The sequence below is a fragment of the Lonchura striata genome, chromosome 4, assembly GCF_050655825.1.
Source record: "Lonchura striata isolate lonStrDom1 chromosome 4, ASM5065582v1, whole genome shotgun sequence".
NCBI classification, from domain to species: domain Eukaryota; kingdom Metazoa; phylum Chordata; class Aves; order Passeriformes; family Estrildidae; genus Lonchura; species Lonchura striata.
The window spans coordinates 63,276,136-63,303,801 of record NC_140706.1 but is presented as its reverse complement, the minus strand read 5'-3'; the positions used below and the strand labels follow the sequence as shown (position 1 = coordinate 63,303,801).

The window sequence follows — 27,666 nt, the reverse complement described above, 5'->3', positions numbered from 1 at the left end:
ACTCTCATTGCATGTTTCATCTTTGGCATTTTAGCTTTAGCTGAATTATTCCAACACCTTTACTTCACATGCCTGAGAGTTGATAGTACTGTCTATTTTATCAGTTTAGTGATGCCTTGCAGTGCATTGAGGAAGAATTAAAAAAAGGAAAGTGGGAAAATCAGTTGCTGAGTGTTTATTGACAAGTTCTTCTTTTTCTAAGATGAATCTTCCTGCCAATGGAAGAGCAGGTCGTAAATGTACTTTAAAAAAATATGTGTTCACCTGCAGCTTATTTTGAAAAGTTAAAGGACAGGTGAAGTTCAGATAGTAAAAACACACTATTATTTTAATTTGGAGCTAAACAAAAGGAGTATGCGGCATAACCAATCTATTACCTGTGGAAGCAGAAGATAGTTTTCTTTGAGGCTGGAAAAAATGTCTCTTGGCAGACTAATTAAGGGCTGTTGTGAGTGTCCTCTTTGGCATCCATTGCTCAATCAAGAACTAGGAACACCATTGCCCTGTTGCTCCTTCTGGGGTTCATTTGGAAATCCAGGAACTTGTTTCCTTGGATTTATAAAGAAAATATTTGCAAGACAGCAGTGGCTAGTGCTATTAGAAAACAATTAGGGAGTTGTTGTTTTGGTGTTGAGATGAAAGAGGGAGAAAGAGTTGCTTGTAACTGTAGACAGACCAGAAAAATAATGCTCAGAGTAACTGTGAGCTGCTCCTTTCATACATAGCAGAGACTCAGCGATTCCTGTAATGTAAACTTTGGTCTATTTTTCATTAGAAATTATTTTGAGTACTCATTTTTACCTAATGCTTTGTTTTGACCTTCCAACTAGAAACTGATTTATGCATGTGAAATCTCTACATTGTGGAGATCTGCAATGTTACATTTGTATTTGGACAAAGTAGATAATTTATGTTCTTCAATCATATTTACAAGCATTGACTGTTCACATTTCTGGTTGCATCATAGTCTGGTGTAATCTGTAATGATTGCATGAGAATTACAAATATATGCAATATTTGGCTTTTTATAGGGACTTTCTTTTAAGAAAGGTTTCTCAGCAATTTAGGTATTTTAAAATTAAACAAGACAGAAACAGGAAGGAATTTTTATTTTAAATAAGGTAAATAATTATTTTACTTTTAAAAGTAAAATTCTGTGTAGTTTTTATGTTATCTTCAGCTAATGCTTCTTGTTTTCAAATGGAAGCTATAAAACATTCCTTTCTGTAGCATCTTTCTGTTTAAAACACATGTGCAAAGTTGAGGGGCACCAATGCATGAGCATTGGGTTTGGGTTTGCCACTGGGTTTCATACTGTGCTTTTAGTATTCATGTTTTCTCTGAAAGATCATGATATAAAAGTTCATCTAGAGATTAAAATGGAACTATAAGGCAAAAATGCAGCACTAGTGTTTCACTTTGAACTGTACTGAGAGACAATTGTAATGGAGAGACTGAATGGACCTGGTTGGTAATGGCTATTTTGTGCCTTCTGCTGTGGAGACATCCTCTGAAATACTTTCAGCAGGGTGAGGGTAAATGCTTAAAGAAAGGTAAAAATGGAGGAAATGTTTGGGTTTTTTTAAGTAATTGATACGAAGAAAGGTTGAAGGATTTTTTTTTTCCCTGAGAAGAAAATACTGAGGGAAGAACTGACTTCAAAAAAACAGCTGGGATAAGCAGGACATGGATCCTCTCTTACCTGAGGAGAGAACTTGTTTTTCTCTCAATGAGTGATGTAACAATAAAGAAAACCCTTTGAAGGATATCTAAGCACAGTCCTTCCCTAGAAGGCATCTGTGATTAATGTTTTTTATGTGATCCAGCTCCATGTTTCTGTAATTTAGTGAATTGTGTTCTTGGCAGAGCAGGGAAAGGAGGAAATGATCTTACTAAATGCAAAGGTGTTACTTGCATGTATTCATTTGAATAAAGATAGCAGCAGCAAAATAAACCAGAAGAAATAACAAGGTAGAGAAGACAAAAAAAGGGAAGAACAAGACATTGAAATCTACAATTACATTTACATAAATAATAAAATGTGAAAAAAGTTTCTGTCATCTTAAGGACCATGCATTGAAGAAGCTGCAGCTTGTTTCACACATGATGCTTTCAAAGTTTCTTTTCAGGCTGCAGCTATCTGGTATATGTCTTCATACCTTTTTGCCTTTGGAACAATAAAATTTTATATTTGCTTTTTTAAAATGATGTTCTGATAATCCATGCACTGCAAGTTGAGCACAGCTTCAGTGCAATATCAGAGACTGACAGGATGAACATAACTTCACCTTCCCATCCTGACTCCTTGTCTTTGATAAATAAATAGTGGGTGCTGGAGGTATTTAGGGTGCCCTTCCTGCATGAAGGGTCTGCCTGTAAGAAATAAAAAACATTCTTCTTTGACAGCTTTAACAAGTTCATGACAGAGCCTAGCACACGTGGCAAAGCAAAATTGCCATCCCAATAGCGGCAATTTTGATATGTTCAATATTTTAATATTCAAGACCTTGGTCATTAAAGGGCTCAAAAGTGAGGAGAAATAGCTGAGCTTCTAGATGAAGGAAGGGAGGCTCTGAAAGAGCATAAAGGGAAGTGCAAGGACAAAGTAATAAGCTTAAAAAAAATTGCAACAAATTTGCTCTATGGAGATGATGTACTTAATGAAGAGTTGAGGCATTTTTCTATCTCTCAGATATGATTAGCTAGAAAGAATTGTTGGCTCAAAGGTGACGTGCCAGAATGATGAGTGACTGATGACCTGGAGCGCAGTAAAAAATAACAAAAGAACCAAGTTAAGCATTAGGAGAAAAATCCCCCAGAGAAGGGTCATGGGTCTGTTGTCACAGACGTGAGGCAGAAGGTGCAGAAGGAATAATGGCACAAAGGCATCTGTTTTATGAAGACTTTTTTAGTTGCTTATTTTGAGTAAGCACCTACAGAAGTTAGTCTATAACACGACTCCCTGATTATATTTCCTGTGTCACCCAGCCTATGTGCCATCTCAAGATGGGCAAAACAGGCTACAGATGTTTCCTTATTTCTCCTTTTAAATGAATAGGCTTCAAAACAAAGTTGCAGGTGGAGAGGGGGTGTCAATTCCACGTGCAAATGCTTTTGAGATTTTCAAATTTTAAATGGGTAGTGAAAACTACAGCTTAAAATTACACATGACCTGCAGATAGCAAGAACTAAATTTTAGATGTTAGCTCTGAAAGATGAAAACTTCAGCATGTGATGGAACCTGGAGCAGTTGGTTGTGTTTCTGGTTCAGATGCAGGAGGCATAATGTGTGAAGCTGAATTCTTCATTCCTTAAAGAGGGTATCATGTTTATCTTCAGAAGGAGAGAGATACTGTGAGATTATATTAAACTAAGAAAAGAAACCTATGAAATGCATAGGAAGTTTTTATTAGAGCATTTTAAAGGACTTTCTCTAGCTGTAGCAGAAAGGTTCAGTATGGAGCTTTACTGCATAGATTTCATATTGATGCCGAGCTGATCACTTAATGCCAAATCCCAAATCCATGCTCATGTGTCTGTGTCCCTTCTGGGCTGGATCTGGCTCTCATCTATTGAGATGTATCTCATCTATTCTAATGTGTGAATAGCACAAGTACCCACCAGTATACATGTGCTTGTGCTCCGTGTGTGCATGTGTGGCCCTTTGATTCCAGGATCTCTCAAACAAAGTTCTTTTAAGGCTTCAGGTGTAGTTATGAGGTGTTTATTTGGTGGGTTTTTTTAAATTATGGCTCTTACTATTGTGTCTGAAATTTTGGGCAAGGTTATTGCTCTGATATTTTGTTGACCACTGGTTATTTTAATAACACATGCATTGTAGTAAGTTGATGGAATGAAACATCTCAGAAGCATAGAAGAATCATGCCATTGCACATCTGTAGCTGATTCACTGTTGCAATGGAAAAATCCCATTTCTGTTTTCATATTTCTACCTACAATGTGCAAAGAAAGCATTATCTTACTTTGATGGCAATTTTGACATTTAAAGAAATGCATGCTGTAATGAGGCCTCTGTGTTTTGTTCACTATGAGAACATTTCAAGTTTTTGCATAACTAGAATATTGAGACTGTACTTCATAGCGTAGAAGACAATTTAATTTTTGCTTTCATTAAAAAACAAACAAACACCACAACATAAACCCAATCCTAAATAGAAACTCCCACACTCAGATTTTCTAGGTTGTACACAAAGCACAGATATGTAGGAACTTGAGGAATAAAGTAGCTTTATATATTTAAGAAGGAAGAAAGTGAAATATTTTATTATTCTTGTTCAGAAAATGCTCTTTTTACATCATAAATTTTACAAGATATGAAAATAGTTACAAAGAAAAAAGTATAAATTTTAGTGAAAATGAAGCCTATAACTATTCATAACAAGCCAACTGAGAAAAGATAAACCTCTTGCCCTGTTTTGAGAAAGCTGATTGTTCTAGCTGTACTGAATGCGGGAATTATTAAAACAAAATAGGATTCTTGTTAGACTCATTTGCATGTTAAATTTTCTGGCTGTTTTTCCAGCTCCCAGTTATTTCAAAGCAGTCTGAGTGTCCAAGCTCTGGGAACAAACCAAATTACTTACAACACTCTTTGGTGTGCAGATGACCCCTTCCCTAAAAATCTGCTAGTCCAAAGTGGAGCAAGTTAATGATTGTACTCTTTGAAATCCTAAATGGCTCCTGGGAGAGCAACTTTCCTTCATATCAGCTTCAGGAGTACTTGGCTGAAGAGAATATTTGAGAGGGTTCAGATAGGCAATGAGCCTTCATTTGCTCAGTGATTAACATTACTTCTTCCCCTGTAGTCAAATTTGAAATGGCATCAATGCATAAAGCAGATCTGAAGTTCTTTAGACCAAATTCAGTAGATTTTTCAATCTGGCATTAGCCCACATTATTTAACATATACAAAATGCCTGTATGAGGATGCAATTCAGATCAGAAAGTTGGTATTTTAATAGTTAATGCTCTATATGCTGAAAAAACCAAACCAAACAAACCTCAACCAAACCACATGAACACCAATCTCAAACAAACCCCACACAGATCTGTGGGAGGATCAGGGATTTTATCAAGCATTATCTGTGTCAAAATAAATGAGACAACTCATCAGAAGGAAAGTGTCCCTAACAATCCATTAACATTAATGGGCTCCAAATCCTTGGTCAGAGAACAGATCATAAAGCTTCCATACAGCTGGATAGCGTCACCTTGAATATTCAATAAGAATTGGAGGGGAAAGGTTAGGAAAGGAACAGAATTAATCACTGTTATGTGTTTGTAAATCAGTGTGTCCCAGACTTTTTTGGGTGCTTTGTGTGCAATAGTTAGTTTCTCTTCTCAGGAAAGAAAAAGTATCAGGGCTAGGAAAAGTGAGGGTAAAGGGAAACCAGATGTGCAATGAAATGGCTTCTGCACCAGGAAAAGTTAAGCAGTACCAACTCAGTAAAAACTAGAATAAACTTGTGTAAAGTTGGGAATGGGAATTATGAATAGGGCGCAATTGTTCACAGTTTCTTTGAAGATGAGAGCTGAAATATATCAAGTGAAGCTATCAGGCAGCAGGTTTAAAAGGAAGTGGGCTTTCATATCACGTGTAATAAGGTGTGGACCTCACTGCCACAGAATGGTAGTAAAGGTCAAAAATACAAAGGCATTCAAAGAAATAGGAGAAATTCAGAGAACAGCATGTCAGAGGGTAAGTCAGCAGAGGCTCTGGAAGCAGCCTTCTTCTTGGATGCCCCAGGAGCTGGAGCAGTACATCAGACTTTGTGGATACATTGCCCTCTTTCAAAATTCTTGATTTTATTTTTCCCTGGAAAGTTACCCTTGAGATTTGCTACTTTTCCTGGGAATGCTAGTGCATGGTCTGTTTAATTACATCAGGTCACAGAGACATCTTACTGGGTACACGTTGGGCTCTCCTGACTGCAGGAGGGCTGACTGACACACCCATCTTCCCTGGAAGCCCCAAGGATATCCTGCTTGATGGCTTTTTTTTTTTTTCCCCTCCTATGAACTTGGCACCGAGTAGTTACAATGACATGAAGCTTTTGCATCGCCAGGCCCAGGAATGGCGTGGACACTGTGGCACAGGAAAGCTCTTGAGGATCTCATCTTTAAGTGTGGTCAAAAGATGATGTATTTGGCAGGAAACTTTTCTTTCCCACACTTCCTGGGGCATACATCTGCTTGTATTCTTCAGTTCTGCAGGGGGCAGGACAGGGAGCTGTTTGTCCTTTCTCACACTGCCACTTTTCCAAAGTACAAAAAGTACATTCCTGGTAGGTCCATTCAGGCACTTCTCTGTTCTTGCTGTTGTACCCCTGCATTAGGGGACTCAAGAAACATTAGTAGGTGCCTCAAAGAGGCTCCTTCAAGATCTTAAATTTCTTAAATGATAGAAAATTGTTCATGTTTTATATTTAAGCATGTAGAAAATAAACTACTTCTTTAGTAGCTTTTGCATCCGAGTGCTTTTGTATTTGAAAGGGAAAAAAAATTACTCTAATATACAAATAAATAGGAAGTGCATAGGAATTATAAAGACAAGGATATTTAAGTAAACATTGGCTATTTTAAGTTTTTTTTTTTATTTAACAGTTTTCAGGTAACAATGTAATGAATTTTACCTTTTTTCCCCCCATTTTTCTAAGCCATAGGATGTGGTTTAGGAATATGTGTTTCAAGAAATGTAAATGTATAAAGATTTTATTAATTATAAACATCTCTATACTGTTATTTATCTGGCTGCATCAATTTATTTTTATGTGTGTGATCCCTCAATACAGTCTGTTTATTTCCTTTCTTCTTCTAACTAGTTTGATGAATAGGTCAGCCCCAACCCTTCATAAGAACCTTTTTTAGGTTATCCTACCTTTTCAGGTAGGTTGAGTTGAGGAATTTTCATACACCTAGACTTCTTTCAACTACATGGGCGTGGTGGAATTTAATTTCTGAGCCTGTTTAGGTGCCATGGGAGTTCAAAGCAAGTACTGCTATTTCTATTTCCATGTCTAGATCACTTGAACTTGGTGTACACAGAACTGGAAGCAGGAGGGCTGTGTTCTGGGCTGCTCATCTGTTTTTTCCTAGGATAGTGCTGAATGAAGCTACTGTGTAGTACATAGCTGGCCTGTAAGGCTGACAGGAGCAGGAGCATTGGATAATAATATGTTCATTTAAACAATGCTAATAATCAGCATCCATTCTTGGGATGTGCAATTTGGAATGTACAATGAGTTGCAAGCGAGCCTTGATAACTGGGAAATAGTATGCTTAATTATGTTGTTCTTAGTCAATGTGTTATTAAAACAATGAAATAGCCAAATGATTGTTTAATGTTTGATGATGTCAGTATTTTCTAGTCTCCCAGATAATTTAATAGTCTGGATATATGTATTTGGATGGAAAAAAGAAGTAACTTTAGTATATTTGTGGATAGGAAGTGGATAAGTGTTCTAGAGATAAGGTTGTTTTTAAAAAAAGAAAACCACACTGCAACACCTCCCCCCACCCCAAAAGAAATCCAAACTAAGCCAAAACAAAACAAGAAAAGGAAACCAAAACCAAACCAAACCACAACTGCTTCATTTCTTGCACAACAATAAAAAAATTAGGGTATGTAATCAGGGGGCTTATTGGAACATGTTACTTGTTGTACCTTTGCATTATTTTTGTAGTTGTAAAGAATCTTCCATTGCCAAAGCAGCAGTTTTCCTATTGATTTCCAGATATTGAGAGTGGCCAGGTCTTGGCCTGGTGACTAATCTCAAACCTTGAAGTGACCTTGGTCAAAAAGGAAAAAAGATTCAGGCTGCCATGTTCAAGTAACAACTTATGGACTTCTGCCTGCTTTTGATTAAAACAACAGATTTATGTTTTTAGCTGTATTACCACAGCTGTCAACATCTTTGTTCTTTCTGTGGCCAGAAAGCAGGTTAAATAAGTCTTTAAATAAGGCAGAACCTCTGTTTCAAAGGCTTACTTCAGAAGTTAATTGCAGTTTGAAAAGAAAGATTGATATGTAAATGTAAATACCCTGAAACAAATGTTAACATCCAGATGTTCTCATGTCCAATTTCACAAATTTGAACTAAAACCTGAGATTTTTTCTATCCTCTGTTAAGAATTTTCTTAATGTTGAAGAACTATTTCTCACTGTATAAAGAAATCTTTACTTCTGTGTTTGCAGATGCTGTGAAGCCACCAGTTAGTTCTTTACAACCATCTGCTGAGTTACCCTTGCCCATCAACACTTCACTGCCTTCCATGCAAGCAGAATCTTCCCTTCCTTCTCCTTATCGGCTTATTAACGTCCCCCCTCTGGAGTCTTCCTCTGGTCAAGAAGATCCTCAAGACTACTTACTGCTAATAAACTGTCAAAGTAAAAAACCTGAACCTATGAGGTAAGTGACTTTTGTTTCTTAATAACACTTATTTGTATTACAGGCCAAGTGTGTTTGTGCTGAATGCATTTTTTTATTGCCAAGACATTGAGCATTTGGGTGCACGTATCTACACAGGGAAGCTGCCAGTAACTTTTCCTTTTTTTCATTCCATGCATAGACCTTTTGCTGCAATAGTTAGTTATTTGATCAGTGTTATATTGCATTCTTCAGAAGTGTTGACAGCAATTGCCAACATGAAGTATCACAGTGATGGAGCAATTCAAACATTCCGTTGGAGCTTGGAGTGATGCATGGTGCAAAATACCCATTCTTTAGCCACAATCTGGTGTGCTTAGTCCAGTTTAGTACTAGAAAAAGCTGGAGGAATTTATCCCTTCTCCCTCCTGGCATTTGGTTCCCTGGTTTTGCCAGTTAAAGTTCTCATGGAAGGGGTTTAGAAAACATGCTGACCTGCCAGGTTACCACATCACTGAGTACAGTGATCTTCAAGTGATATTTGTTTACTATTGCTAGCGTGGTTAAGACTCTCAAACAAGAAGAAAACCCAGTTATTTTATGATAACTAAGAATGCAGAGGCTGAAACCACTCAGTTTCCATATCCTGAATTTTAGTTTTTTCCAAATAACAGATACTTAAAAGGAAACTCAAATAAGCTTTATTTTTTTTACTGAATAAAGAGTGCCTACACATTCAGTTCTCTAGAGAAGTGTGCAATAGGAAATTTGAAGGAAAATTTTGGAGGAAAATTTTGGGACTTCTACAGAATTAAATCTCTATTTATTTCTCCAGCTGCTACTTCTAATTTAAATAAATCCACAGCACCTCCTGCATAGGAGGATATGATATTCATAGTAGCTACCTGGGAAATATCACTATGGTTTGCCAGAATGGATCATGGTGGCCTTTCTTAGAGCAGGCTGCCCAGAGACATACTGGAGTGTCTGTCCCCCTTAAAAAAAAAAAAACAAATTTAAGAGAACCAAAAATGAACTTGACTGGACAAGCTCCTGAGGAGCCTCACTTGATTTTGAAGGGTTTGCTTAGAGGTATTAGAAAAGCTGAGCAGATAATGTCCAGAGGTTCCTTCTGACCTTGAACATTCTGTAGGAGAATCTTATAAATCCATCTGACAAGCTTCTATTCTGCAGTAATTTAAAATAAGATTTTCTGGGCTATTTGCAGAAAAATTATCAAAATATCATATTATTTTTGTGATAATAATAATTATAAATTAACAAAACATCATATTATTTTAGTGACAAGTATATGGAAGATTGAGGGAAGCTTCCTTTGAGAGTGTTTTCATAACTATTTCACATGCATCCTTAGGGCCATACCTTCTAGTGGCAGTGCCTTCTGCATCAACACCTTGATAATCCACCAGTTTTACCCGTGCCATGTGCTCTGTGCTCCCTTGACATTTTTTATCTTGCTCTCTTATGCCTGAGGAGTTTCCTGCTCCATTTACTGATGATTATGTGGTAGTAAAGTATCCACCCTTTACAGTCTTCCTTATAAAACAAGGGAATGAGCCTACAGTTCCCCCAGAGTATGGAATGTGTAGGTTACAGGCAGCATGGAATGTCCCAGAACCTCCTGCAAGGGAAGGGGAAACACAGTGTTGAAGGTTTCAGTGTTTAGTGATGTTTAAAAGCTGATAGTGCTGAAGGGGAATGTTCAGTGTTCCTGCCAAAAGCTTTTAAGTTTGGTATGACTTCCAGAACAGCTTGGCAGAGGAATTGACTTGGATTTCAGCAACCCTGGCCTATCAGAAATGTGTCTGAGTGATTTGCTTCTGTGAGGGACAGGCTCAAAGCAGAGTTTTACCACCACAACTTGAAGGTGTTTTTAGGAATTATGAAGGTTGAGATGTATAATTGACTTTCTGACCTGACTTCCACAGTTATGTGATGTGTGGGTTAAGTAGAGGCTGAGGAGACCATAGAAGGGGCCACAAAATAGAAGGGCAAAGTAGAGAGTCCATGATTAGCCTGCAAAATTTCTCAAGGATGACACAGGGGAGAAGGTACTGGGGAAGGCAAAAGGCCCGGTGGCAATAAAATGCCTAGTGAACTGAAAGAATGGAACAAAATCTTTGGGAGTGTGCAGATTGTTTAAATAAATTATGGCGTTGTAGGAATATCTGAAGACATTGACACTTGCATATTACATGAGCTTAGTTTATTTTCTGTAACTAAATAGCTGTGTCCTTTCATTAGAAAGGCTGTGATCTTGAAAATTCAGAATAACAGTTGTGCTGAACTTTTAGTACCACCTAAAAGGGCTACCTATGTTTTATGTCTGGTAAAGTAGGTAAACTGCTGCATTTGAGACAGAGCATAGAGCACATTGACATTTTCCTATGGAATGAGAGCTTTGTGCATCTCAGTAGCACATTACTGTGATTAGTAGGAGTGCACTCTACCCCAGTCCATATCCTTAGAGGCAAAGAAAGAAAATTAAATGGCTACATCATTTTCCTATTTTCCAGGCTTGGAACAATTTATCTGTGTATTTCATAGAGACTTAGTGTAAAGTGCAAGGCTTAATAGCTGTAATTAAACAGGCAGGTACTGTTAGTTAAATGTTTTCCCTTTAGACTTAAAAATTACCAATATGCAGAAGGAACATTTTCTGTTCTGATTCTGCATGTTACTTTACAGGTAATCTGGGAACCACCAAATTTTATTTCAAGGCTTTGAGGTTCTTTTCTGGATGAGATGGGTCTCTCTGAAACATAGATGTATCTGAGTCACCTCTTTGGGATTTTTGAGAATTCTAGTGTTTCAGACCTAGAAAAGAATTATTAAATGTTCCATTATAGTGTCACAAACTGCACCACATGCTGTTGTGAGAATATCTTGTATGCAGCAATTGCAGTTGTAACTATCACATGCAGTATAGTTTCATGCTCTGATCACTGCTGACTTAAGAAAAAGTATTGTTTCACTGTAGCATTTAGGGAGATTCTAAGGTTGTATTTGGATCCTAGATAGGAAAATGCAGCCAAACATTACTTCCAAATCCCTTATTGTTTTGGGTCATTTGATAGGTGTATCAAAATAATAAATGCTGTCTTCCTCATCTTTTATATTGTGTATGAACCAGCCAAGGATCACCTTTTATCTCAGAAGAAGGGCAGGAATACCTGCTATTAGAAGACTTTGAAAGTAAAAAGATTCCACTGCAGTGAGTGAACAGTAGCCATTCTTGGAACACGTGTGAGAAATTAATCACAAAGCCATTAACTTGCCTGAAAATATTGTTTGTTTGACACTCATCCTGCATGGTGTTTTGTGAGTTTTAACAGAAAAACTATATCACTTTTGCTTCCATTTTCTGAAAAGAGGTCTGGATGTTATTTATTTTTATGTCCATCCTGTTTCTTCTATGCTTGCTGTTGCTGTCCCAGCTTGCTGGCACACAAGAGCAATTTTATTGCCATTTTGTTTATAATATGCTGTTTAATCAGTCATATTGATTCCTGTAGATGGGAAAAGAATCAGCTGAAAAAAAAGAGTGGTCAAGCCAGCCCAAATACTTTATTTGCAAAAATGAGGTGATTACCTCTCAGACTAAAACACTTGATAAACCTTTTTCCTGGGCCTGGAAGGAAATGGCCAGTCCTAGCACTGAGAAAGGGGTAGTTTGGCCACTTAGCATAATTTGCACATATGTGATTACACACATATGATAACACTGAATTCATATAATAGTCATTCTCTGCTAATAAAGTGAGGAGTTATTGTGTTACATCCAGCTTTGTCATTATTTTAAATGGAGGTGTAAAAACCCTTTAATACTTATCATAATAACAGTTTGCTACTGGAATATTTAAGCCAATTCATTTTTTTTATTGAGCTGTACTAAAGGGGAAAAATTGTAATTCCTGAAGTATAGACGTCATTAAAAAAAAAATATCCTGTCAGCTATGCACGGTACATTTTCAGAATTATATATGGTGTTCTTATGATCAGTGGTTAATGCTGACTTCTAAAAATAGTTAAAATTCTGAGGCTGAATTCTCTGACTTCATTTTGGCATAAACTGCTTTCTTTGTTTCAGAGTGTCTTCAAACTTTCAGTTGTGCAAAATCAAATTGCTTACAACCCATTCATATTTTGAAAACTATTTCAGTAGACTAAGATGTTGATTCCAAAAGATGACTTTCAAAAATGTGAATTAAATCAGAAATGCCCTCTTGTAATAAGAAATGTAAGCTGTTGCCAACAACTCAGCAAATTACAGACCTGGCTGCCTCATCTATCATGGGTTTTGAAAACCTTCTGTTTGCACAAGTGCTTGGAGTCAGAAAAGAAGCATCATTCACATAGACCCAGAAAACCTCCTATATTTAAAAAGGATAGCATTTGTTTCTTGCATTTCATGGGTAATCCTTAGGCTCTGGCATTGTAAATATGCTGTTGTTTCTTTCTGAGCTTTGGTTATATATTCCTGCATGTTTTTGTAAGATAAATGTAGTGGTTTTGTTTTATTCCTGTAGTTTTAGTTTGTTTTTGTTTTTTGGTTTTTTTTTTCTTTTAAAGTATATCCTAGTGAACTGGAACTAATAACTTTGGTTCTGCAATTGATTTTCAGTGTCCAACTTCTGTAGACTGCCCACTTTATTTTTATAGTATAAAAATTAGAGATCCCAGTTCTTGCTGTGTTTGAAAAACACTTGACTTTTTCTGGGATTTTGGTCTAAATGGATATCATAGAACTAGGAGAGTACATTTAGAAAGTGAGGAACTCCTTAATAAATCCTTTGCATAAAGAGGAAGGGCTGCAGCAGGGGCTGAGCTCAGTGTGCATCTATTATGCACTCTTTAAACTTTAAACTGTGCTTCCTTCAGTCCTGTGTGCTCTATACTTTGCAAGTGTTTTAAAGTCCTAGTGGTTCATGCATGAAATTTAAAGTTCTGACGCAAAGAGCTCTGAGGCAACTGTTAAGAAACAAGAGAAATATATATCCATGGTCAGCATCATGAGGAATGTAGAAAGTTTTATGTCCTTGGTTGTGCCAAGAACAAATAATAATCTTCTTTTGAGGGGGGTCGATTAAACTAAATGCAGATTAAAGTTCAGAGTTACCTAGAAACCAGTTCTGACCAGTGACAGAACTGAAATCTAGTAACCAGAGATTACTAGAAGTTTCGTAACCAGAGCAAAATTACTATACTTTCTCTAATGGGAAAAAATGCTAAAACAATAAGAATAAGCTGATAGGAAAAGGTGATGAAATTGGAATGAGAACTGTCATAAGACAGGTGTCCTGATGGAAGATTGTATCTTTGCTGTTAAACAGAACAAAAACAGTTGGTGAGGTGAATGACATTTCTCTTGAGTGCAGATGTCCATTCCAAGCTGATCATGTTGGTTCCCTGATGGCTGGAAGAGAGGCACTTCTGGGGATGATTCATCAGGTTTAGATACATATCTAAGAAGAACAGACTGTGTTTCACACAGTCTCCATTCTTCTGATGACTGGAGAGGGAACCTAAATTAATAGCTTAACTGGATTCCTTTTTCCTCAGGTTGCCAAAACTCTGGGAGATAAATCCAGCCGGCCCTTAAGAAAATTTTTACAAACTTATTGACAAATGAAATGTGAATTATAAATATTGGTTGTGATCACTTTGAGGTGCAGAGCCTGTTAAATAAGGAGGAAAATGCTTCTTGTGATAGTGGGTGTACTTTATGTATTTTATTCCTCAAAACTTTTAGAACTGTGTAGTCCAATTGCTTAATAGAGCTTACTAAGGTATTGCAGGTATTCATTGATACACATGCGTGCTGAAATATTTACATATGCATGCATAAATTAACACAATGGTATTGTATTGAGGTAATGAAAACAGGAAATGTGGTATGTTTGATCAAAAAGTGTATGGGCTTCCTTAACTGCACCACTAACATTGCTAGTGTTAGTATTTTGCCACTGTTTTGACTTTCATTTAAGCAAGGAGCCAGACTGATAACAGAATTTCTCTGCCTGGAGCACAGTAAATGGAGATGTTTAGAAAGGAAATAAATTTATTGTAATGTGGTTACTTTCCATGTAAGTTTACTGGTAGTGCTTAATATTAGTACTAATGAGTGCTGTTCTCATAGAAGAATTTCTTAAGAAATCAGAAGTGAACTGCTTTGCAGCTTTATCTAACAACACCACCTTCATTTGCATTCAAGACAAAAGCTCTATGTTGCACATGCAACCTAGGGATTTTTTTCCCTCAAAGACCATACTATTTTCCTCCTATTTATGATTTTATCTCTTATTTCTCTTTTCCTCACATATTTCAAATGGGTTTTATATGATTAATATAACTTCAGGCATGCATTTAGGGGGGTTACAAGCAGTCATAATTTTTCTCTTAACATTTTTTTCATTATTAGAATGAATAAGTACTGTAAGTCCAAGAATTGAGCATCTTATTTTTTTACCTTTAACAGTGCCAATAAAGTGTTACTAGTTTGCAGCATGGGTTTAAAAAAATTATTAAAAAACCTCCAGCCCCCAAACTTGGCTTCAAACTGGCATCCTGAAAATCACTAGCTTTATGAAACATCAGCCTGTTGTGAAGCTGTTGGTAAAGCTCCACAGTTGTGCTATATATTTCACATGCATGAATTTGTATGAATGTAGTTACTTAGAATGCCTAGGTACTCCTGTTTGTTTAATAATTGAGTTCCTGCATCTCATTTTAAAAAATGAAAATAAAAAAATTGGAAGACACCGGTAGATTTTTTTTCAGTTGGTTACATGATAAGCATAGTGTTTATGATTTGCAATGTTTGTTTTTCTCTGTGTGTTCATCGATGTTCTAATCTCACAATCTCACGTGTAGATCTCATGCTGACTTTGCAAAGTCCAGCTCTTCAGAAACAGACTGCAACGATAACCTGCCCTCCCACAAGAACCCCGCTGCAGCAGGGAGCAAGCAGGCTGTGAACGGCTTCTTCCCGCAGCAGGGCGTCTACGATTCCCCACCTTCCCGCTCCGCGCTGACGCTGGCAGACTCCAGCCTCTACAACCTGCCCAGGAGTTACTCCCAGGATGTTTTGCCCAAGGCGGTGTCTCCATCTGGAACTGATGCCGAAGGAGAGCAACATGTTTTCAATACCCTGTCAGCAACGTCATTAGACACACAGATGAGGCACATCTCCATTAGCTATGACTTTCCCCCCACACCTGGAGGTACTTATCAGATCCCACGAACTTTCCCAGAGGGAACATTGTCTCAGACTTCAAAACTGGAGACTATTCCAGACATCCCTCCACCTCGGCCGCCCAAACCTCACCAGGCAGCAGATCGATCTCCTGTGGAAACCTGTAGCATCGGTCGCACTGCTTCAGACACTGACAGCAGCTACTGCGTTCCTGCCGCGGGAGTGCCGCCCTCGCGCAGCAACACCATTTCAACAGGAGATCTGAATGTCTTCCGGAAAGGTCAGTATTCCATCTGCTAGCCCTGCAGAATTTTCGTCTTGAGCTATGTGATCTGAATGATACGAATGGGCTGAATAACGTGAGGGGCATTTCTAGCCCGTAGGAGCAAGTGTTTAGCCCCTCACAAAGTGGTCTGTGTTCACTATGTTTAAAATATATTAGAAAGAGGAACAGAGATTTTTAAAGGAAACCGTCAAAGCAACAAAGCACAGGATATCTGTAAGGGATGTATACTGCACTGTGGCATTCAGCCTTAGCTAAAAATATTTGAAGATCTAGACATGTTAGTTTGGTAATAAGCTCATATAACTGAATGCAATACTACCATTATCAGTCTTTCAGAATTACCAAAGCGAGCTTAGTGAAGTGTGGTGCAATCTACAGAAGCTGAAATTGTTTCATGAAGATCAGTGGGATATGGTGTATACCCAGAGCTTTGAGATCAACCCTGATTTGATGATCATTGCCACCAGCCTTTCTTTCTGTCCATGTGATAGATATACTTACTGCAGTCTTTTAGTAAAATTAAAGTTGTTCCTTGTGGCCACCTAAATGTTGGTACTCCAGATGCGCTGTCGTGTGTATTGTCTTGTTAACCACTCTTGGGCTAAGGGTTTCAATTTCAGATTTCTGAAGCAGGTGGTTATTACAGTATTGTTTTGAAAGCAAAATTTTTTATTGGTTTAAGTCAATATTTATGTTACAGATTATTTTAAAGGAGAATTGTTTGAAATGGGGGATGAATACAAGGCTTTTAGGGGAGGCAATATACAGAATGGATGGGATCATACAGATGCTCAGATACTACTGTCATTCATTTTCTAGACTGAGCATAAAATATTGATGTTTGTCAGTGTTTTAAAATTACAAGTGAACACTATGAAAGATCCTTGTTTGCTCTGCTTATTTTCCCTCATGTAGTATTTTTCCCATGTAAAACCACCACTCATTTTGCTAAGTTTATAGGTGAGTATTCCTATACTGAATCTGAGATTGTCTGCCTCAAGAAAATGAGTCTTTCTGAAAACATAGTTTCAATTTGGTACTTAAGAGCAGGATTGTTTATCTTTCCTCTGTAATGAAAATCTTAAAACACTTCAAAGGCTTTTTTCAGGGCAAGGTGGGGATAAACCCCAGTGTTTGCCCAGTTTCTGTGCTGGCATCATGAGGAGGGGCATCCCTGCCACAGGGTAAGGCTGTGCATGCATGGATAAGCAGCAGATAAGCTGCTGCATGCATGGATGAGGAGCACCTGGGAGCCAGGAGTCTCGCAAAGAACCAGCCACAGAGCCAAGGAACCTGCTTAGTGGGGACTGCCAAGAGCCAGGACTCCAAAAAGGGAGAGGTCTTTGGTTTTGCAGCAGTTCACTCCAACAGAAAGCCCCTGGAGACCACACTGGGAAGCTGAGAGAAGGGATGCACCTGTTCCTGCAACAGATGGGATCCTGTTGAATCAGCACTTTCCAAGCAAAGGGCATCAGTCAGAAAACCTTTCTCCAGACGTTAAACTACATCTGTTGTTTGTTTGCTTTAGAACAGGTTTTTCATGAGAGCCCAGATTCTCACTCATTGCACTAAGTTCTTACACATGCTCAATTGAAAAATAGACTCTGCTGCTTCTTTAAAAGCAAAAATTAATTTCTCTTTTCTTGCCATGGAAAAATGCCACTGTGAGTGCTTCAAGTTGTAACTGATGAGTGCTAAGGTTGTCTGTGAACGCAGTCCTTTCAAATATAGATAAATGTAGGGGTTGCAGCTTCAAGAGGTGTGTTTGTGTACTCTCAGAAGCAGACAATAAATAACAATAGACTCTGGATGCCTGTGCCAGGTGACAGGAACAAGGGTGATAAATAGCTACTTTCTCTTCTTGTTTCTTTAGAAATTAGTTCTCAAGACTGTTATGATATTCCACGAACGTTTCCGAATGACAGATCTAATTCATTGGAGGGTTTCCATAACCACTTCGTAAGTATAACTTGATCTGATGAGAGGCAACAGTGACAGTGCTTGAATGTTCTTTGTTCCTGTGTAAGAAAGCAAACTGTGCAGTGTTTGTGATTTTTCACTTTCAATAGAATACATTAATCTGAATAGATTAGGTTAAAAGGCTCATATGATTCACAGCTGATTGCATAACTTATTTTGTTAAAGGAAATATATGTTAATTCTAGAAACACAGAAGCATGTTGACAGTGGGAAGTGTTTCAAGTGAAGAACTAGATGAAAATTATGTCCCAATGAATCCCAACTCTCCTCCACGACAGCATTCCAGCAGCTTCACTGAACCCATCCAGGAAACAAACTATGTACCAATGATACCTGGCACATTTGATTTTCCATTGTTTGGAAAGCAAGTCCCTCCTCCTGCTCACATGGGTTTCAAGTCCAGCCCAAAGACCCCTCCCAGACGGTCGGTACCTGCTGCAGAATGTGAGCCACCGCCCGTGGACCGGAACCTCAAACCAGACAGAAAAGGTGAGGAAAACCTCCAAGAAAACTTAATTTTTATCATGTAGGAAAATAACATCGCTCTCTCTACTTCTGCTTAGAGGAAAATTATCATGTTTTTAGAAATAATTTTAGAAATAATTTTTGTCCTATGAGATAACCAAATCACTGAGGAGCCACAGGATTATTTTTAACATTATTAAAACATCAAAATAACAATGCCAAATAAAAGAATAGGTTTAGATTTTATTGCCATACTTACTAATGAAAAAATGACACTGAATTCCTAAGATTCAGAAGTGTGTCCTTGTATATAGAAGACACTTGTGATGCAGGAATAAAACACAAGGCATTGGGTAGAACACAAATTTAAAGCCATAACAATGCTTGGTACATGATCAGCATACATACTCATTTTAGAGGGCCCCTTTGAATCTATCCTAAAAAATTAATCTCTTAAATCTGGCACATAATGTGTTTATTTTTCCTCAAAATAAGGGTTATTTGGGTGACCAGAATTCTTAAGGAACAAGATGATTAGGTTGCAATGTGTCTTTAAGAGCTACTCATACAGAGAATCCCTAATAAATAGCTTGTATTTGTTTACCTAAAATGTTTTATCAGCCATATTACTAGAAATACAGGCAAATGCTTAAAGAACTTGCTTCCCTACTAAGTTTTTGAGACAAGATTACTAACTTTTTTGTAGAAGACGGAACTAAACAACATCAGGTCAAATGTCTGCTCTATTTTGCATTTGAGCAAGTCTTATTTGTAATCTTATGTACTTGAAAATATTAGTATTTACATTGAGAATGGCTGACTTCATTGTAGGAAAGTGTAATGGCTAATATTCAGATGATCCAAAATATTCTCTAACTAAACCTTTAAATTAGTATTTTTACCACTATGTGAAAACCGTATGTAATTAAGGGAAGTAGAGGGTTAGCACTATGATAGATGAGCTGTGTGCAGTGGAAAGCACCATGTCACATTCCGCCTGCCCATCTTCAAAAATTGAGGCATTGCCTTTTTTAAGCATTGCCTTCTTAGCCCTCTGCTTGTGTCTAGTTGTTTCTGTGTTATCAGCCAGCAGTTTTGTTTGCTTCTTAAGAAATACTGGACAGGAAGAGAGAGATGAAAGTTGATACTGGAAAACATTCTGAATTCAGTTCAGAATAAACTGAACTGAACTGAACCAATTTAAAATATCTTCCCAGACTGGCCAGTTTGTGTATTTTACTGATAAAATATTTGACCTTCAAAAGTAATAAATGCATGTGTTGAAAAGCATCTCACTTTTGCTGTTGGCAGCGCAAAACTGCCATACAGATGTTTGCTGGGGCAGCATTATCGCTCTTGAATCTCTCTTTTTGGAACAGAATTAGTGTTTTACATTTAGAAAGTGGCAAGCAAGAGTCTGCTTTGCTCCCATCCTCAAATGCCTTATGGCTAGAAAGATGTAGCTAAGATCACGGGAAGGACTTTAAGATGTGTTAACATACCTCTTAATGAATGTAGAGTTACTGGATGAAATTTTTGCCTGTAGACTTTTGAAAGATTTTATCACTGTAAAATAATAGGATTGTGTCTTGGTTTGAAAAGATAGGTGTCTGCTAAGGAAGGCAGGAGCCTCCCCTGAAATGGAAAATGTATACCCCCTCCCTCCAAATAGTGATAATTTTGAAATTAAGGGGGCTCTCAGGCAAAGATATGGGAGTAGGAATAACAGTTCTTTATTAGGGAAGAAAATAAAAGTAGAATAAACAATGCAGTAATACAAAACAACACTGATAGAGTCAGATTACCACCTGACACCCTGTGGGTCAGGGTGGTGGCAGCATCCCATTAAATGGTGGCTGCAGTGCTCCTGCAGTGCCAGCTGTGCTTCTGCTGGAGCAGGGATCCTGTAGAAGGGCGTAACCTTACTCTGAAGATCTAGCGGTGATATAGATGGGCCTGGTCTTCCTCTGGGAATCCTGTGAAAAACAAAGCTGCTCCTCTGGGATTCCAGTGGAAAAGGCTGTGGTCTTCCAGAGCTCTGATGATATCCAGTTGGGAATGCTTGGCTCCTCCCTCTGGGCAGAGCTTCTCCAGTGGGATGATGTAATTTTATTAGTCAAGCTGTGGTACTCAATTGCCCATTAACAGAAGATACCTCCCCAGAGGGAGTATGGGTTGTGGAAAGGATACAGAAAACTTCCCAATTAACAGAAGATAACTGTCCCGTCGAATAAGAATAGAATCCACCCCTCATTTCCAACCTAAGACAGATTGTTTAATGTAATTCACAAACTAAAGTGATTTTTAAAGTAAAACTATCTTTAAAAGTAAATATGGTATAGTAATTAGGGGCTGAAAAAAGTTTTATCAATATCTTGAGGTGCCAAGCATGGTAATGATTCTGATTTACCACTGAGGGTTTTATCTTAGTAGCACACACACAGAGACTGCCTCGCTCTAATTTTATCAAATGCACCACTGCAAGTTTTCCATTGTTGTGAAGAACAGATCTGATGACACATTGGAATGGTGATATATTCCCATTTCAGTAATTGAGATCTCTACACTCCTTCAATATATACCTTTGGGAAAATAAAACTGCAGGTTCCTTTGAATTCAATTATGTAAAGCCCTTGTTTAAGTGGACCTTTACCTAACTAAAACAATGGTGTGCTTTATATTCTTCTGTGTTGCTTTTTCAGCTTTCAAGTTCTTGTAGCAGCTTCTATTATCAGGTTGTTTCTGTTTATGTAAATGTACTGCAATGCTCTTCTGCTTCAAATTAGTGCATAGGAAGTGTCAAGTACGCCTGTGTGTTCAATAAATTTTTGCCAGAAACAGAAGGGGAAGAAATGGAACATAAAATACTTACCTTTGCTCCTATGAATTTTGAGGGGATTTAATATGCCATTGGTTCAAGAACTTCTGTTTAAGACCACTGGTGCTTCTCCAAAAGATGGTCTTGAAAATACTGCAGAATTCAGATGTTTTGGGGGTAAGGGGTTATGAGGGCACATTTCATGTTCTGTCAGAAGAAGCTGCTGTCTTTTTTTTTATTAGTTACAGATTGCTGCAAAAACAGTGTTTGCATTGCCTCCAAGCTTTCTGTAAGCTATTAGAAATACCACCAACACCTTTCACATGAGCTTTAGCTTTAGGTTAGTTATATTTCTGTGGACCAGGGATGTTTGTTATATCCAGTGCTAAAAATGCATTTGGCAAAGGGATAATGCAGCAAAACTAGCACATAAAGGAAGGATACGCTGTTTTTGTTGTTAAATATATGTGTTTAGCATCTCTTTTCCTTTATTTTAAGGGCTTGCTGCTTACGGCCTTAGACTCTTTGATCTCCCCAGTCTGTTTCTTTTTCCACTGATCTCTAGACCTTTGTTTCAGAGAGTGGGTTAAAAAATAATAGTTACTAAAAGTACCTATAGCCTTGAGATTACAGTACAGATTTGTGTAGTTTCATTTCTCTAGCTCACAGCTGCTTCTGTAAATATGGGGAGCTTCCAATACTTTCTGGAAGTCTTGAAAGGAATTTCAAAACATGGTGCTGGCTCTCTTCCCCAATAACTTGAATCCTTGAATCAAAACACTTTACTTGTTCTTTAGAGAATACCAAAAGGTAAGTGATGTATTGCTTGGGACAAAATGGAGAGTGTTTGGCAGGTGCTTCTCTGCATTCACCTGTAACTGAATGACAAAAATAATCTCTTTTTTAATTTGGTTTTTTTTTTTTTTCAGAGTGCTGTTTCTTTAGTTATGTAGGACCATTGGCTATATTGATTTTTGTATTTCTGCTTTTTGGCTGCTTTAGCTTGCCACAATTGCATGTAGTCCTGATGCTAAATTGGAAGTGTATTTGCTGGTAAAAGGCTTCAAGCAGAAAAAATATTGCATCCACCCATGGAGATGGATCTTGCTCTCTGAATTACTGAAATACAGTGACTGGTTCTGCCACAGAGCAAAAATAACATTTGTTGCAATGGTGACATGCCTTCTTCAAAATACTGTTTGTCCAAGAAGGAGTAGTAAAATTAAAGATGCCCAGATGTTGTGAGGTGAAGGAGGACTCCTAGACAGATTAGGCAGCAAAGAACAACCAAGTTCTCTTTTCAAGGGAAAAGTTTGTGGTCAAAACTAAAATTAAAAATATGTGAATTGTTTTTTTGGGTCAGGAGGAAGCATTTGAGTGGTGCAGCATTTGAGAGATGGGGGTCTCTGTGAACCTCTGGGTATGACAGCAACCCCTACAGACATTTGTTTTGGTTTTTGGTTTTTTTTTTTTAATTAACAGTTTAGAAGCTGCCCAGAGCAAGTCCTTATAGCTGTATAACATCATCCCATCTGTAAGACTGAAATCTCTTAAGAAATATGTGCTTGTCATCTTGACTGATAAAATGCAGTTTTTCAATATCTGAATCAAAGTGTAAAGTCAGCAATGGAATTGGTGATGGTGGAGTTTACTTCCTCAAAATCTCGGCTTGATGCCCAGCTTACATTTAATCGGTAAATTCTTTTTTCTGTGTTATCACATTTCTACCAAAGTGGGCTTTTTGAGATTCTGAAAAGAAATATATGAACAGTGGGCATATGGCTGAACTAACAATGGCCATGATAAAATGAAACTCAAAAGTTAAATCTTATTCATTTGAATATAGTATATGAATGAATGAATATAAATGTAATTTTTCTAAAGTTTTTGATCAATAATACTTGAAAGCGTTTTCTGAGAGAGGTCCTAGTTCTGGGTCATGGGGAGCTGAGATGGAACAATGCCCTCAGGATTGCTCAGCAAATTACTGATAGAGACAATACAGAATTTAGAATTCCCAGCTTACACCATGGTATTGGACTTCGCTTAATTTGTATTGAATAGAAACTCTATTTGTCCAAATATTGTTAGGGTTTAACTGCATTCAGGATTATTTTGAACAATATTTTAAGTCCTAGTTTTGGATTGGGCAGCACAGATTATTTTGCTGATAGCAAAAATAACCAATAGTTAGTGTAGTGCTTGGGATATTTTTTTGCTTCTTGGTGGGGTTTTGTTTGTTTGTTTGTTCGTTTGTTTTGATAGCTTATATTTCAACATAAATATATCAGCATTTAATCTGAGAGTCTTCCTACAATTTAAGTCCACATGATTGCCTTTAAAAGAGATTGCTGCTTGGGCCTGGTAATTGTCAGCCCAGCATGTGGTAAACTTGGATTTAGAGACAGTTAATGATGCACACATTTATTTTCATGCCAAGAAAATACCCAGTTGCAGCTTGAAAATAAGAAAACAAACAAAAGAAACCAAGAGAAAGCAAGAAAATTCTCATGGAGTTGGAAATTATTTTTTAAATGTTTTAAAATTTTTCTGGTTGCTTTTGGCATAGTTTTTTTCTCATTTAAGATGTTAAAAGACATAATCTGTGTGGTTAAACTATGAATATGTGGATTGTTTCTAAACATGTGGCTGTATCTTTGCCACCACTCCCTATAAGCATCTCCCAAATGGATTAACTTCACAGAGAATTCCAGTTTTCTTTATAAAAGAGCTCAGGCCCACTTGGAAAAGTTAATTTTGTACAGAGCGTTCCTGTAGCAGGAAGCACCTGCCACATTCTGGTCCCCATAGGACCCACTGTGATGCTTCTGGATGACTGGAATAATCTTCCATTGTTGCAGTGTAGCGTGGTGCTCTACAAATCCCAGGCAAAGTAGGTAGCTGTTAAGTAAATTAAGAACTCTCATTAATCATGAAGGTAGCTATAAATAGCCTGATGAACAGCTTCCTTGTTAGACACCTGAACATATAAATATTTAAGTTGGACACTGTGAATATATTGCATGTCCTGATACAGCAGGAGCACCACGCCATCCTTAAATAAAACTTCAGAGAAACACTGACAGCATTTGTGATGATGGGAACAGACAGTTCTTTTAAAATAATAATAATAATAATTAGGAACTGTCAACATTTCAGTGTTGATTCTGCTATTGATCAATGATTCTACACTATCATCATTGTCTTGCATGTTCTTTAATGAAGGTTCAGTTGTGTTCTGAGGCTTTAGGACAAGGAGGCATTGAAAATATGAGAATGGTGATTTCTGTCTGCAGCAAGGACTGAACTAAAAATCTGTTAAAAAATAAACTGTAACTTTTGTGATGACTTTTCTGAACAGAAGTATTGTTCATTTGGCTTTTAAGAAAACCATGCATTTTATCTTCTATTCTCTCCTGGAAAGAGAATACACCCCTTGTTCATTCCATTTAGGAATTAAAAAAACATAGGCTTTTGGGGGATGTTTTGGTGCTTCCTCAGAGTTTGTAAAGCAAGTTGAGTACAAATTTATTGATTTCTTTTTCTTTTTTGATCTTCCACAAACTCCCATTTAGCTGAAAATTAGACTTCCACCATGCCTATACTAAATTACTTGTACAAGTCTAGTTTTCACTTAATGGCTTTGAATAACTCCTCGCTGTGATGTACCAGTTCTGAACTTGCAGCTGTGATTTGTCTTCTAAAACTTTGAAACAACGAATAATTTCAATAAAGATTTCATTTGGATGGCTGCATCACAGCTGCAGAGGAAGCTGTGCTTTGCTGGACACAATGGTTGTAAAAAAATTAAACATGCTAGTTTTCTAAAGACAAACTGCAGTACTTATTCTAATACTAGTGCTGGGAATGATTAAGTTTAGGGATTAGGGCTAGGGATTTTTTCTTTTTTAGGTAATTTTAAACTGCAAAGATATGAGGCAGAGCAGGAACAAGAGAACGTGGGTAATAATGCCCTATTTTTAATTATCTACATAAAATATTTCTCTTCTTTGCTGTGCCCTTATCACTTTTTTCAAAAAAAAACATAGTTTTTAATGCAGATATTGTCATGCTATTCCATTACTTTGTAATAGGCTTAAGGTTAATCTTTAGTTTTCCAGTGAATAATTTAAATTTTGTTATTTTTTCTGTGTTTTATTTTTGAAGTCTTTTGGGCTTCACGAATCTTTGTGCAGCCTTAAACTGCTCATCCATAAACACTCCAGAACACTGTACATGTTTTAAAACAGTGTTTGTTATTGCCTGTTTTCAGTTCATCATGCTTTGGGGGCTTTTAAAATACAGTTGTGTAGAGTTACTTAAATTAGAGTAGTTAAATAGTATTTTGATGATTAATAGCTTTGGTATTCACTGAGTAGTTTTATAACATTTGCCATTCTTTAAATACTTTTATAGCATTTGCCAAATATTTTAGAAATACCAGTGAATGTTAGCTGTCAGATCCAGTTTTTCCAATTCATTCTTAATTTCTGTAGCATTCAAAGTCCCAGTTCACTGTAAAAAGTTATTTTGAGGGGATAAAGATGTCTGAGAAGACTGAAGAGCAGCTCTTTATATGACTGCATTTTGTTTTTCATAATACTGAAGAATAAGTTGATTTCAATTTGTTTTTATTGTCTTAAAGAGACCATAGTTACCAGCATCCATATCTTATCCCCAGTCAGCACAAAACATATTATTGATATTCCTATTTGTTGGTGATATTAGCATGGAAATCCATTTGAACGTTGTATAACTAAATACATGTTTCTCATTACAAGTATCTTGGCAGGAAACAGTCTTACAAAAACAGAGATGAAAAAGCAAATTCAGGATATTTGTAGAGCTCTGTGTTGAAGACCATGTACTTGGGAATCAGGGTTCACTTGGGTGAGGAAGAGGAAGAGAAGAAAAGCAGGAATTTACTCTGCAGAATTGAAAACCAAATAATAAATTATTTGGGAGCAAGACAGTGAATTTCAGCCTTGTTTTTTGAGGAAAAGTCTACAGTGATTCTGAGTACAGGAATTCTTGGACCTCTGCAAATTTCAGTTTCATCTAATTACAAAGGAAAGGGAGCAAGATATGTATTTTCTTGATGGAAACAAGGAACTGTGGTTAGTTATTTCTCTCTGAAAGTACTTTTGTGTGGATGCAGAGCACTTAGGTGGCTGGTTTCTCCTTTTGCTCCCCCCTTCCTCTATCCCAAGCACAGCACTGCTCTAGCATTCCTACATATGATCTCCTTGTCTCATCAGGATTAGTCCTGTTGGCCAGGAAATAAATAATGCATTTCTCAGATTTTATGTTACATTAGTATATTTACCTTAAAAATTTAAGCCCTAAATAGCTGGTATTTAAATGGAAGAGTTGGCCTCTTTTGTGAGGATATTTGCAATTTCCTGATGTGAAATCCCTTGCCAGCAAGCCATGGAGCAAGCATCCAGTCAGGAAAGAAGTGTCCTTAATAGAAATCATGTTTAGTTCTGGTGTTTCAAGGCAATAGTCTGAGAACAAATAAATCTCTTCAGCATTATGTCCTCAAAACAAAAAACATTAGGACCCATCTACATTGATGCAGGAATTTACTGGAGTGGGACTTCCTCTCCCCCAGTATTATATTCCAAGTGTTCTATGGAAAACAACAAGAGCCAATGTAAAAACTAAAAAGGATTTTTCAGTTTAAACCATTGTTTTGAAACAAGCTCAAGCATGTCAAATGGACTCTTCTCCTGGTGACTTCGCAGACAAAGGCAGCATTGACTTGCCCCAAATGTCAGGAGCAGAATTCGTGAATCTGAGTGTGCTCCAGTGCCACAGCCATAATCGCCTGCTCTGCCTGGCAGTTTGTACAAGCAGCCATTTGTTAGAAAAATAGACTTCACTAGTGATTTTTCAGCTCAGAGTGCCCTTGTGCAGTCTGATAGAGCCTGCAGAAGCTGAGCTTTTGTCTCCTGGCTGTGGCATTTTGCATTTCACAGGTGGTGACTTGATAGAACAGTAAAAACATCTAATTTTCACTTCTTGTTTGGTTGCTTTCACTTGACATAATTTATTTGGGTTTGGTTTTTGTTTTTCCCTGTGTAGGTTTGCATCCAGTGGTGTTGCAACATTTATTTCCTTTTCAGTTAGAAAAAAAATTAAATTGCATAAATGAATTTTTTTTTTAACCCAGATTTATCTTTCCCAGAAGATGTGTGTAAGTTAGAAGTATTATTGTTCTTTAGATGAGGTAAATCTGGCCTGTGCAAACCACAGGAAATGTGTTCCTCAGTCTTGCTGGTGTTGGAATGCTGTATGGAGCCAGGCTCTCCACAGAGCCCTACTGTCACTACACTGATTTGACAAACAGCCCTGTGACACTTTAGTGAGTATTTGTGGATAGAACAGATGTGGGAGACCAGCCTGTTGTACAGGTGGGAAACACTTTCCCCTCTATATTTTAATCAGTTTGTTGCTTTTCAGAGATACAGGCACATGCTCCTGGGGAAAATTGTCTTTTGAAAGCAGTAAG

The 27,666-nt window shown here is 37.4% G+C and overlaps 1 protein-coding gene across 17 annotated transcripts in view; it reads left to right on the top strand.

Annotated features, from left to right (window-relative positions):
- Nucleotides 1-27,666, top strand: part of GAB1 (GRB2 associated binding protein 1) — a 96,430-nt gene that overhangs the window by 58,781 nt on the left and 9,983 nt on the right. For 10 of the 17 annotated variants that reach the window (XR_014954912.1, XR_014954911.1, XM_085578220.1 and 7 more), the window contains 5 exons: nt 8,216-8,429; nt 11,542-11,622; nt 15,282-15,883; nt 17,763-17,848; nt 18,055-18,358. Coding sequence is in view for 15 of the 17 variants with exons in the window: in XM_085578220.1 (XP_085434346.1) it covers nt 8,216-8,429; nt 11,542-11,622; nt 15,282-15,883; nt 17,763-17,848; nt 18,055-18,358 (1,287 nt within the window). In the remaining 2 variants the exon portion in view is untranslated. The remainder of the gene's footprint in view (nt 1-8,215; nt 8,430-11,541; nt 11,623-15,281; nt 15,884-17,762; nt 17,849-18,054; nt 18,359-27,666) is intronic. The other 7 variants (XM_021526507.3, XM_021526504.3, XM_085578227.1 and 4 more) reach the window with 3 other exon arrangements.